At 42.0% G+C, this 12,611-nt stretch overlaps 1 protein-coding gene across 1 annotated transcript; it reads right to left on the bottom strand.

The window, feature by feature from the left end:
* Positions 1-8,688: 8,688 nt before the first annotated feature.
* Positions 8,689-9,445, bottom strand: LOC104211036 (zinc finger A20 and AN1 domain-containing stress-associated protein 9-like). The gene has a single exon (XM_009760031.2). It carries the CDS (start codon positions 9,359-9,361, stop codon positions 8,858-8,860), a length of 504 nt encoding a protein of 167 aa, XP_009758333.1. The 5' UTR covers positions 9,362-9,445; the 3' UTR covers positions 8,689-8,857.
* Between the last annotated feature and the right edge of the window lie 3,166 nt (positions 9,446-12,611).

The raw sequence follows: 12,611 nt of genomic DNA, 5'->3' as shown, positions 1-12,611 counted from the left end.
CTAAGAAAGTACGGTGCAATCTTTCTCAAGAATATCATACATATTTTTCCCTATTTTGATGTCTCCATTACGTGTTTCGTCGTGATTAGTGTATGCTAGAAGGATTGTCAAGAGAATCGGTTCAGGTATGTCAAGGCTATCCCTTCTTTCTTTTTGGCATGATTCATACGATACAAACGAAACGAGCAAATGCACACTTTCATAAATGACTCTATTCATAGAATTACTAGGGGTGTCTATGTTCTTGATATCCCATGTGAATTATTATTATTATATCTTATATTCATGGGTCTCAAAAAAATACATAATTGATAAAGTTATCCGAAAGGCATGTTAATGTTATAACATTCCGAGAAATCTTATTAACGTATTTCTTATGCATTTTATTCATTTATACATGTACCTTGATCCATAACTAGATGGCAGTATATACGCATATATTATATGTATATGAAATATGGGAAAAGGTTATGGTGTTATATATGTACCACCACCTGATCAACTGGTATATGTTGATGATTTTGCTCACAGTGGCTAAGATGATATGATGGGATGCTCTCAGAGGCTGGATGATGTTATGTACACCTATACCTATGCATGATACGACATTTATACGCACGTGCATGACATTATAAATGTTTCAAGATTCACAAAGTTATTTAGACTCACAGGTGGAATTCTTTACTCCATGTCTCATATATGTCTTTATGTACTGATTTTCATGGCTTACATACTCAGTACATTATTCGTACTGACGCCCCTATTTCCCGGGGCCTGCGTTTCATGCCCGCAGGTGCAGGTAGACAAGATGACGGTCCCCCTTCTTAGGATCCTTGATCAGCGAGAGTTGGTGTGCTCCATTTGATCCGGAGCTTCTTTGGATTTTGGTACGATATGCTTGTATACATATATGAGTATAACGAGGCCCAGTCTCGTATTTTGTACACTTTATTAGAGGTCTATAGACAGTCATGTATAGTTGGATAGTATGCGGCTTTGTCGGTTTCCAGTTTTGGATATATAGTTATCTATAGCAGCCTTGCCGGCTTGCCCTACTGTATTCCGCATGTATATGTATATATGTCTTTTGGACATGTTTTCCTCATGTATGTTATTCACGTAATTCAGCAGTTTATTAATAGGTGTTATTCATGACCTAGACTTAATTCATGTTTATATATTAGATGCATGCTTAAGGGTGTTCGACAGGTAGGACTCGGGCACTCATCATGGCCCATCGGTTTGGGTCGTGGCAACGGTAGTAGACAACATAAAGGTCGTGCAGAGATTAACGGGGCGCATAGCCGCCCTGGGGCGATTCATCTCGAGGTCCTCCGATAAGAGTCATTGATTCTTTTCGTTGTCGAAGAAGAAGAATAATTTCACATGGACTCGGGAATGCGAACAGGCCTTGGAGGAGCTTAAATGGTATTTATCGAGCCTGCCGCTGCTTCACATGCTGAGGGCAGACGAACAACTTTACTTGTATCTGGAAGTATCGAGATAGCGGTAAGTAGTGTCCTGGTTCGAGAAGAACAAGGTACGCAATTACCTATCTATTATGTTAGTTGGACCTTAGGTGAGGCCGAAACTAGGTACCCCCATCTAGAAAATTTAGAGCTAGCTTTGATAAGTTCCTTTAGGAAACTAAAACCATACTTTCAATATCCTCCCATATGTGTTGTAACAACTTATCCTCTTCGAAATATTTTGCATAAGCCCGAGCTTTCGGGATGATTGCCAAATGGGCAGTAGAAATCAGCGGGCACGATATTGAATATCGACCCCAAACAACCATCAAGTCTCAAATCTTGGAAGACTTCATGGCTGACTTCATGTCGGCCCTAGTACCCGAGGTTGATAGAGAACTATTTGTCAACTCGAGTACATCTTCGGAAATCTGGACCCTCTTTACGGACGGTGCTTCGAACGCAAAGGGGTCCGGAATCAGCATCGTGCCAAAACCACCCACATGTAACATGATTAGACAATCTATTATAACTGTAAAATTGACTAACAATGAGGCCGAAATGAGGCCATGATTATAGGTCTCGAACTAGCCAAAGGCTTAGAAGCAGAGGTGATCGAAGCCAAATGTGATTCCCTCCTCGTTGTGAATCAGGTTAACAGAACCTTTGAAGTTCGAGAGGAACGAATGCAAAGATACCTGGATAAGCTACAAGTAACTCTACACCGATTCAAGGAATGAACTTTGCAACATGTGCCTCGAGATCAGAATAACGAAGTCGATGCCCTCGCAAACTTAGGGTCATCGGACGAAGACAACGAACTCAATTCGGGGGTTGTCGTACAACTCATGAGGTAAGTGGTCGAAGAAGACCACGCCGAGATAAACTCCACAAGTTTGACCTGGCATTGGAGAAGCAAATACATATAGTATTTGAAAAATGAAAAGCTTCCCTCGGACTCAAAGAATCGAGAGCCCTGCATCCTTGTTTGAAGACGGACCATGTTCAGAAGGATGTTCGATGGTCCGTTAGCAATATGTTTGGGACCAGGAGATACCGAATATGTTCTAAGGGAAGTCCATGAGGCACTTGCATAAATCATTCCGGTGCCGAATCATTAGTCCACAAAGTAATCAGAGTCGGATATTACTGGATCGACATGGAGAAAGATGCAAAAGAGTTTGTTCGAAAATGTGACAAGTGCCAAAGACATGCACTGATGATTCATCAAACCGGGGAGCTACTCCATTCGGGCTTGCCCCCATGGTCGTTCATGAAGTGAGGAATGGATATCGTTGGCCCTCTTCCATGGGCCCCAAGTAAAGCTCAATTTATTTTATTTATAACTGATTATTTCTCTAAGTGGGTTGAAGCACAGGTTTTCGAAAAAGTCAGGGAGAAGGAAGTCATCGACTTCATTTGGGATCACATCATATGTCGATTTGAGATGCCTTCCGAAATTGTATGCAATAAAGGAAAGCAGTTCATCGGCAGCAAAGTGACTAAATTTCTCGAAGATCACAAGATCAAACGAATCCTATCAACACCTTAACATCCCAGCGAAAATGGACAAGTCGAATCGACCAACAAAACCATCATCCAAAACCTTACGAAGAGGCTAACTGACGCAAAAGGAAAGTGGAATAAAATTCTACCCGAGGTTCTTTGGGCATACCGTACAATATCAAAGTCTAGTACTAGGGTTACCCCGTTCTCATTAGTTTATGGTGTCGAAGCTCTAATACCGCTCGAGGTTGAATAACCGAGTATCAGGTTCTGATATGCAACAGAAGAGTCAAATAATGAGGCTATGAATACGAGCCTAGAATTATTAGATGAAAGACGTGAAACCGCCCTCGTTCGATTGACCACCCAAAAACAACGGATCGAGAGATGCTACAATCGAAGAGCCAATCTTCGGTATTTCAGCGTTGGGGACTTGGTACTGAGGAAAATTACCCTCAACACCCGAAATTCGAAAGAAGGGAAATTGGGCTCGAACTAGGAAGGACCGTACCAGATTCTCGAAGTCATCGGAAAAGGATCCTACAAGCTTTGAATGATGAATGGAGAACAACTACCGAGCAATTGGAACATATCTCACCTAAAACGGAATTACTGCTAAGGTACGACCCCTTTCTATTTCCTTTTGTTTTAGACTAACACTTGCAGGTGGTCAACAAGAAACAACGATGGATTTATCGGCATGAAGTCTTTAGGTCTGAAAGCACGTGTAGTACTCTTTTTTCCTTAGACCGATTTTGTCCCAACTGGGTTTTTCGGCAAGGTTTTTAACGAGGCAACAGTGGATCGTGCTAACTTAGAATCAAATGCCAATAACAAATCAGTATCAAAGACTGTGTTTACAACATCCAAGATTTCTCTACAATCAACCTCGAATACTGGGGGGAATTACCTTTGGATATCGAATTGTTCTAGCAAGAAAATTATTTCGAAATGGAAGGGTCTCGATAGGTAGGGTTTATTGTAAGTGCCAAATGGTCAAAACGAACCGTGTCCACTTAGACTGCTCGAGACCTGACATAAAACTTGTACGCAAGTATGACTATTTTGACAAGAATAAAGAGAAGTACTTTCCTTACAATTATTTTATGTCTTGGGAAAAATTTCGACTGTAGAATCCCGTACTTTCGATCTCTTAAGAAAACAGGTTCAAGGGCTGATTATAACCAAAGTTCGGATGGTCACTCCCTCACCCGGGGACTGCCATTCGGAAACCAACTTCGAAATAGATCGAGCTATTAAAATATCAGGGATGCAAGACCTATCAGGAAACCCCCGAATTTTAAATGCCATGGCCATACCCACTCGGGAACCGTTATCTTAGGCAAGCATGGATAACTAGGGGAAGCAAGCTCACTGGGCTACACCCAAAATTAAAAGGCCACAGCCATATTAGCATGACTCGGAGACGTTCGAAAATCGTAACAAAAATAGGCCTTCGAAATTTTCTTAACCGGTTCTAAAGGATAACCCTCGGCAAAGCTATATTTTGAATTACTTTTTCGGGAGAAAGTTCCCGGTGAAACTTAATCCAAAGCGCCTCAAAACTAAATAATGTAAAGGCAGGATTTGTTCAAACTTATACAACTTGAGTTGTTTTGTGCTAAGTCACTCTGACCTTTATGAATACAAGCAATAAAACAAAGGAAAAGTTTGAGAGCTAAAAAGGGTGGAAATCCTTATATATATATATATATATATACAATCTTTTTACAAAGGCCAAATAGGCCAAATACAAAATTTACAACGGCCAAAATGGCCTAAAAAGATACAAAAGAAAGTAAAAATACAAAGGCCTAAGTAGCTTGGTCTTCATTGAAGGCAGCATCTCCATCCTCGGGATCTGCCTCATCTTCGGATCCGCTTAGGCTCTCGGAGTCTTCTTCGGGAAAGGCCAGCTTCCAAGCTCGGGTCTCCTCTGCTTTGGCAATCTCAGGTTCGGCCACAATATCGAAACCTTGAGCCTGAACCTCCTCGAGGGATTCCCTTCGAGCTTGCCATTTTGCATGGTCTACCATGCTCTTGGACTTCGCCTGGATGGCCTCAACGTCAACTTTATATTAGGCCACTTTAGCATCAGCTTTGGTGTTGTCCATGGACACCTCAGACTTGGCCACCTTGAGTTCGTTGGCCAAGTTCGCCTTATCGAAGATGGCCAAGTCCAGTTGGGATTTAAGCTCCTCGATTTTTGTGGCGTGCACCGAGGCTTCTCCCTTGTAGCCCGAAGCTGAGACTCGACCGACTCCATCTCTACTTGGACAGCCTCCTTTTTTGAAGCTAAGATGTCCATACACCCATGGAACTTTTCAGCTTTGACTCGTATGTCATCTATTTGTCTTTAAAGGTCCTTGATCTGTTCGAGCCTCTGTCGAACCTGCAGAATCAGGTCGTTAGTTGTTATCTCTTGTTCATCTTCACTATCATGAAGCACTCGGAATACCTACTCAGCCATCTCAGCATGATCATCTCGAGCCGTCACCAAATCTGCCTGAAGCTTATCACTAAGAAGCTTGTATGTATCACTTTTCTCAGTGAGGTCTCGAACCTCAGCCTTGCGCTCCTCCCGGATTCGAAGGAAGACCTCGTGATGCAACACCAAAGCCTACAAGTAAGGAAGAAAATGTTAGAATTATCTACAACTCAAAGTTTAAAAAAGATAATGGAATGGCCCTCGAAGTTACCCGATTTAGAGCATGCTGGGCCTCGTTGAACAGGCAAGCGGCTCCCACCGCATCCATCATGGCTTGGTCCTCTTCGGTCACCAAACATTCAGGTAGCTAGCAATCCCCACGAGGGGAGAGAAGACCCGGGCATCTTCCGGGACAGTAAGCACTATGTTACACCTACGATCAGGGTTAGCACTGGGGGCCGGGAATTGGTCCACTAGTTTTGGGATCGATGAAGACCCAGTGACGTCTAGTGATAGTGGTTTCTTCGGCATCGATAAGTCACCAAGCCCGGTAACATCTCTCAAAGATTAGAACTCCACCCCATCCAGGAAGTTATGGATGTCAACTGCCCCTTGAGGACCCTCGCAAGAGCGACCTACCAAGTTAGCAGCCTCGCGGATCGTGGCGTCCGAAAATTGAGGGGACTCGAAGATTTCAACCACTCTGAGATCGTCCCTCGGGACATATTTAGCTATTCGAGAAGCCTCGCCTCCGGTTCCTCCCTCGATCATCTTAGTTTGGGACAGAGCGGCCTCGACTCTTTATGGCTCTGGAACTTCGACCAAAGCTCCCTCGTTAACTTCCTCTTGTTCGGAGGGCTTTTGTGTAGAAGCACCAGCCCGAGCACGGGCCACCAGCTGGGAGTTGTCTTCTTCCTGCTCTTCTTCGGGCTCATCCCTTAATCAACGGATTGAGTCCGAAGGCATAGTAATAGAACCACCCGGGCATGCGCGACCTCATCGCCGGTCTTTTCTTCTCCGGGCCTGGGGAACTCAGAGCCTCTTTCCTCTTTTTCTCTTAGGCCTGCTTCGGAGTAGGTGGTTAGGGAAGGAATTCTTCATCACCAGATGGCGGTTTCATTGTAACGTCCTTCCCAAGACATACAAAAGAAAAATGATGAGTAATTTCGAGAAGAAGCGTAGGCAATAGCCATTCCGGGGAAGAAACCTACCATGATTACGAGCCTCCCGTTGGCCCTTCGACAACTCCATCCGGCCACATTCGGAGTAGGGTCTCTGTGACACTAGGCCTTTGACCCATTGCTTGAGTTCAGAAATTGGTTCCGGCATCTTGGCCACAGCTGCAACACCAAAACATAGATGAGCAAAAAAGATATGAAGTAAAACAACAAATTAAACATTCAAGGTGAAGTGTACTTACTTTTCATGTTCCATTTCTCAGAGAACGGCATGTCTTCAGCGGGGATCAGGTTCGAAGTCTTTATTCGGAAAATCGGCCCATCTAGCCTTGATCCCGAGACTCGTCTATGCTGGAGAATGGGGCTCTACTGGCTCGGCGTGCAAGCTTAATCAGTCCCCCTTGATAGCATCGGGGACTGTAGAGGCGCATGAGGTGATCGAGGGTAAAGGGACATCCCTCGATTTTGCTTGTGAAGAAACATAGGAGAATGAATGTTCCTTAGAATGAAGGGTGGATTTGGCCGAGGGAGACGTCGTATCTCTTGCAAAAGGCGACGATGATGTGGTCTAACGGACCCGTCGTGAAGGGGTAAGTGTAAACACTTAAATACCCATGCACGTGAGTGGTGATCGATTCCTCAGGAGTAGGAACTACTACATCCTTATTCACCCAGTTACACTCCTCTTTTACCCTCCTCAGGTTGTCTTTGGTAATGGTGCATATATACCTCGAGACTGGTTCACATCGGCCGGCAACGAGGGAGTCTTTTCGAGCTTAAAGTTAGTGTTGGTTGGGCACCCTGGCGGAACGAATTCCTCAGGGTGGGGTTCCGCCGGAGCCTGATTGCCGGTGGGTCGTGATGAAGAAGCGGCCTCATTTTGCGGCACGATTTTGGAAGTTTTAGCCATTGATGAACAAGAGAAAAGAGAATTGGGATGATACGTGGTTTGATTAGGGTTCAAAGAATTTAGGTGTGAAGATTGGAAAGAAAAGAGGTTTGTTGAAGAAAAAGCAGAAGTAGGGAGGACACTAATTGTAAAATTTGAATAAGGAAAGGCTAGGGTTTTTATAGGTAGTTGGCGACGGTTCAGAACTGACTGCAACTGATAGGCATTTATATGCCTCGGTACCCCAATCGACGGGACATTTCAGTATCCACTTGTCGCTGACGTCATGGCCGGGTTCGCCGCTTACGTCATGGCCCTCGAGACGGGATTGGAAAAGTTTATATCGTTTCTCGTCGTTTTCTCTCCGAGAAACGAGGGGACTATCTATATACGGTCAAAATCGGGATTGCCCTTTTTTGTATGACTAATCGAGATTGGAATGGCAGGCCAAGGTTCGACCCCATGTTATATCGGACCATGATGTAAAGTTAGATTGTCGAGCTTGTGACCCAGAGATCGATCGAGATCGGCCAAGATCGAGACCACTCAGGATAAAGATCGAGCAAGATCGAGGGAAGCTTACCGAACCAAATAATGAAAAGCTAAAATATTCGCGATCGGATGAGGATCACGGTAGAAATCTCGGCATGTATCAAGAAGAGGCCGATTAATTAGCTAATCATGAAATTTCTTACTATATTTAGAATTGTATCAAGAATAGGATTCCCCTACTATATAAAGGGGATCTGAAAAGGCATCACATTCACGCAACACAAAGCAATATACTATCTTTCTCTTAAGCTCTCAATTCTCCGTTACTTTGTTCATATTTTCTAGTGGAATATTCCTAGAAAATATTCCTTTAGTTAGAGGGCTCTCAACACTCTGTTATTTTGTTCATATTTTCTAGCGAAATATTCCTTTAGTTCGAGGGCGACCTAGCTCAAGGGCCAAAACTATACATTTCCTTTGGTTTGCTTTTATACATATTTTCTCAGTTTGTACCAAGTAAAATCACATATACTCAAAACCACATGTAAATTCAATTATTATCCTCTTTAGGGTAGACAATTTGTTTCATTAACAATTTAAAAAGATTAAAGCGAAATCTAAAAATTATTTGTCTCTTTTCCTTTTCTTTTTTTTTGTTTGGGGGATGGGGGGGGGGGGGGGGGTTAGCGTACAGCCAGAATGAATGCTTGATCAATCGTTCAATCATTGAGCAATTGGAAGTAAATTATATAAATAAATAGCAAATATATTTTACATTCATAAATTCCAAAGCGAACCTAACCACCCATCCAGCCTGTTCAACCCAACACTAAATCAACGCCACAAATTTTAAAAAAATAAAATCCTACCCCGAGCTGAATTTTGGTTCGGCGGCTCAGAACCTATCAATTTTATCAGCCTTAACTACAGGATTAGCTTTAGCAATCTCTGCTTTCCCCTTAGATTTGAAATCAAAGGTACAATCATGCTGCTCTGGGTATCTATGGGTCCCACAAAAGGTACTACCACATCTGCACTTGAAACCCACTACCCCTACTTTCTTCCTACAAGTCAAACACCGGTTTGACACCGCCACCTTCGCCTCACTCCCGGCGACCTCCGCCACCGTCTTCTCCACCTCCGTTTTGATAACCGTCGCCGTAGCCGACGAACTAGATTTTCCGGCGGTGTCAACTTGAGGTCTAGATATAACAAGCTTCTCCATCGCTGCTTTAGCCAACGTCGCGTGGTCTTCCTTCATCTTATAATCTCTGTAGCACTTTGAACAAAGACCCATCGTCGCCGCCGTGCCGAAAAATCCGCAACCGTTTCCGCACGGTGTTGGCTCCGCCGGCTGGAAGCTTGTAGCATCGTTAAACTTGTTTCCTTCAGAACCCATAATTTAGAAAATTTTCTCTTTTGGGTCACAAACTGAAGTGTCAAAGAAAGAGATTTAATTAGCAGAAAAGAGTTGATTATAAGAAACGCAATTTGAGAGGTGAGTGTTATATATAGATTTGAGAGGACAAAGGACTATTTTCCAATGACGGTCGGATTTGGTTAATGACAATAATACCCACAAGACGTGGTCAAATAAAAGTGATGTTAAGGGTGTTTTTGTAATAATTTACACGGGATAAGCTCGGTTCACACGTCCAAGTTCTGGTCATGAAAGGAGAACTAATTATAATTGGAAACGGAGTCGTAATTTCCAAAAATGATGTGGAAAAGCCTATAATACCCTTAAATGCGCGTACGAGTAATGCCAAAAGAGGCGTCGCAATCAAAGGTCTTCGGACTTAGAAAGAAAGGACTGATTCGTCATTGAGTATATATAACCAAGTCCGACGAGAAACGGGCAAAAGCAAATGATTCCGTGGCCTTTCTAGAAGAATCTTAAAAGTTAAACAGTTGAATCTACCAGTTTCCGGAACTTGCTGATTATGAAATTACTTATTACTCCATTAAAAAGATTAATTTTCCAATTATAAGTTGGTTTAATTTAACTTGTATATCTTTATTGAACTAGAACTAATTTTCAAATTGCGAACTCGTGTACATCTCAATAATCGAAGAGAATCTGAAATATCTTTTTCAAGAGATGGAGTTCTCCTTCTTTACAGGGCTACTTCTACAAGCTAAACAACCAGTGTAGTCAACAAAACTGAGGTATTTCTTCGAAAATTATGGCTTAATTCAGCTTGAACAAATATTTTCTCTTAATCTTCTAAGTTATCGAAAAAGAAAGTACTCTCACATTTTATACAGTATTCTTTCCTTCTCAGTCAATTCCAAAACAATACAAATGATATCTTTTTATATTTAATAACGATTCAACTTTAAATTTTTTCTTTTAATCTTTAATGAGATGATTTCCAATCACATAAATTTCTATAGATTATTTAAATCACTAATTTCAAAGTTTTCCTTTATTTGTTAAATTTTGTACTTAATTAAACATATTCAATAAATTGAATAGTCGTCTAGTGACTTCAATTTGTGACGTCAATGTAGACTTTTACTATTTCTTGCAAAAGAAAAGGTTTGTTTCGATTTAACAGTGTCAAATTAGTATTGCCGAGCTAATACACGTTGCAAAATTCCCTAAAGTATAATTTATTCGATGCTACTTCTTCTGTGCTGAACTTAAGAAAAGAGTATTAAAAGATATACTACTATTTCTATTACTTTCATATCCATCATCACGAAATTTCTAATAGAATTGACTATTGGTGAATTTATTACAGTAAAACCTTTTCTAATGCCACGACATAAAGAGATGGCACGTCACTGACAATACAGTAAAAAGGTTACGTAAAAGAAATCTGCGCATACCTGTACTGTAACTTCCTAGCCTTTTCTATTTCCTTTGATCACCGCGTGAATAAAAAATTTGGATGGAGATTAGGTTAAACTACGGTGGCTTGTTTTTTACGGCAGAGCCGTGGTTTTCGTATTTGCCTAACTGCTCGGCCCGCACACAGTAAAGTATGGCTGCTTGAATTTCAATTCAGTGGAAGGATGATTTGTCTTTGTCAGTGTACTCTTTATCAGAGGATTACCCTGAACTGAAACAATAGATATGCTGACAAAGCAAATTTCATTAAAAAATTTGTCCGATCCCATAGGGTTGCTGTTATGTTATACACGTGTCACGATCCGGATTTCCTACCCTTGAGAATCGTGATGACGTCTACTAATAAGAGCTAAGCAAGTCAACCTTTAACTATTTAATTCCTTACCAAATTACTTCCTTTTAACAATTATGAGCAATAACATAAAAACAGCAGAACTTAAATAATTAAGCGGAAAATAACTATGAAATATCTGAAGGCTACGCCTATTACAACTTTTAAAACCTCAAATACCCCAAAATCTGGTGTCACAGACTGTCTAAGAGTTTCTACATACAAGGTCTGAAGAAATGCAATACACTGGTTCTGGACAAAGGAAATGAAATAGGAAATAGAGATAGAGGGAGACGCTAGGGCCTGTGGACGCCTACAGATCTACCTTGGGTCTCCGAGTGGACTAAAGGAAGCCCTCCAACTACTGTCCGAAAGCTGCTCCGAGATCTGCACATAGTGCAGAGTGTAGTATCAGCACAACCGACCCCATATACTGGTAAGTGCCTGGCTTAACCCCGGCGAGGTAGTGACGAGGCTAGGACCAGACTCCAGATAAACCTGTGCAGTTATATAACATATGGCGGAAAGTAACAAGTAATAAGCAATTAAAGCTGGGGAAGGGGAACATGCTTCGGGGGTAGCTGACAAAACAAAATCACAAGAAATAACAAGGAAGCTAACAATATAACTTCTAACACAGATAAAGAGAAGTAAAGACAACTTTCACTTTCAGTTTCCATCTTGTTGCAGGCGTGCAACCCGATCTCATTTCTCATATCTTGTGGTAGGCGTATCACCCGCTCTCATTTCATCATGTCTTGTGGTAGGCGTACCACCCGCTCCTATTTCATAATATCTTGTGGTAGGCGTACCACCCGCTCCCATTTCATTATCTTATGGTAGGTGTACCACCCGCACCCATTTCATTATCTTGTGGTAGGCGTACCACCCGCTCCCATTTCATTATCTTATGGTAGGCGTACCACCTGCTCCCATTTTATTATCTTGTGGTAGGCGTACCACACGCTCTCATTTCATTATCTTGTGGTAGGTGTATCACCCGGTCCCATTTCATTATCTTACGGTAGACGTACCACTCGCTCCCATTTCACAGTTCATCACACAATCACAAGAAATTCCGGCAAGGGAACATAAGTAATATAATAACTTCCCGGCAAGAGAGAATCAGCTATAACCAATCTCACTTAGTTGGTACTAGTTCAATTAATGGAAATGCTCAATCATAGAAGATCATTAATTAAAGCCTGCAAGGTGTCATTCAAGAACACAACAACTTTCAATTTAAGACCCACAGTCATGCTTGACACCAAAGTATAGATACTCGTCACCATGTCTATACGTCGTACTCAACAAGAAGCAAGTAGCAAATATGGCTCAACTCCTAATCCCTCAAGCTAGGGTTAGACCAAACACTTACCTCGATGCCTTGAACACCACTCAAGTCTTAATTATAGCTTTACCCCTCGATTCCACCACCAATCCGCTCGAATCTAGTCACAA

The sequence above is a fragment of the Nicotiana sylvestris genome, chromosome 8, assembly GCF_000393655.2.
Source record: "Nicotiana sylvestris chromosome 8, ASM39365v2, whole genome shotgun sequence".
NCBI lineage: Eukaryota > Viridiplantae > Streptophyta > Magnoliopsida > Solanales > Solanaceae > Nicotiana > Nicotiana sylvestris.
The sequence above is the reverse complement of the archived record's forward strand: the minus strand, read 5'-3'. Positions and strand labels throughout refer to the sequence as shown.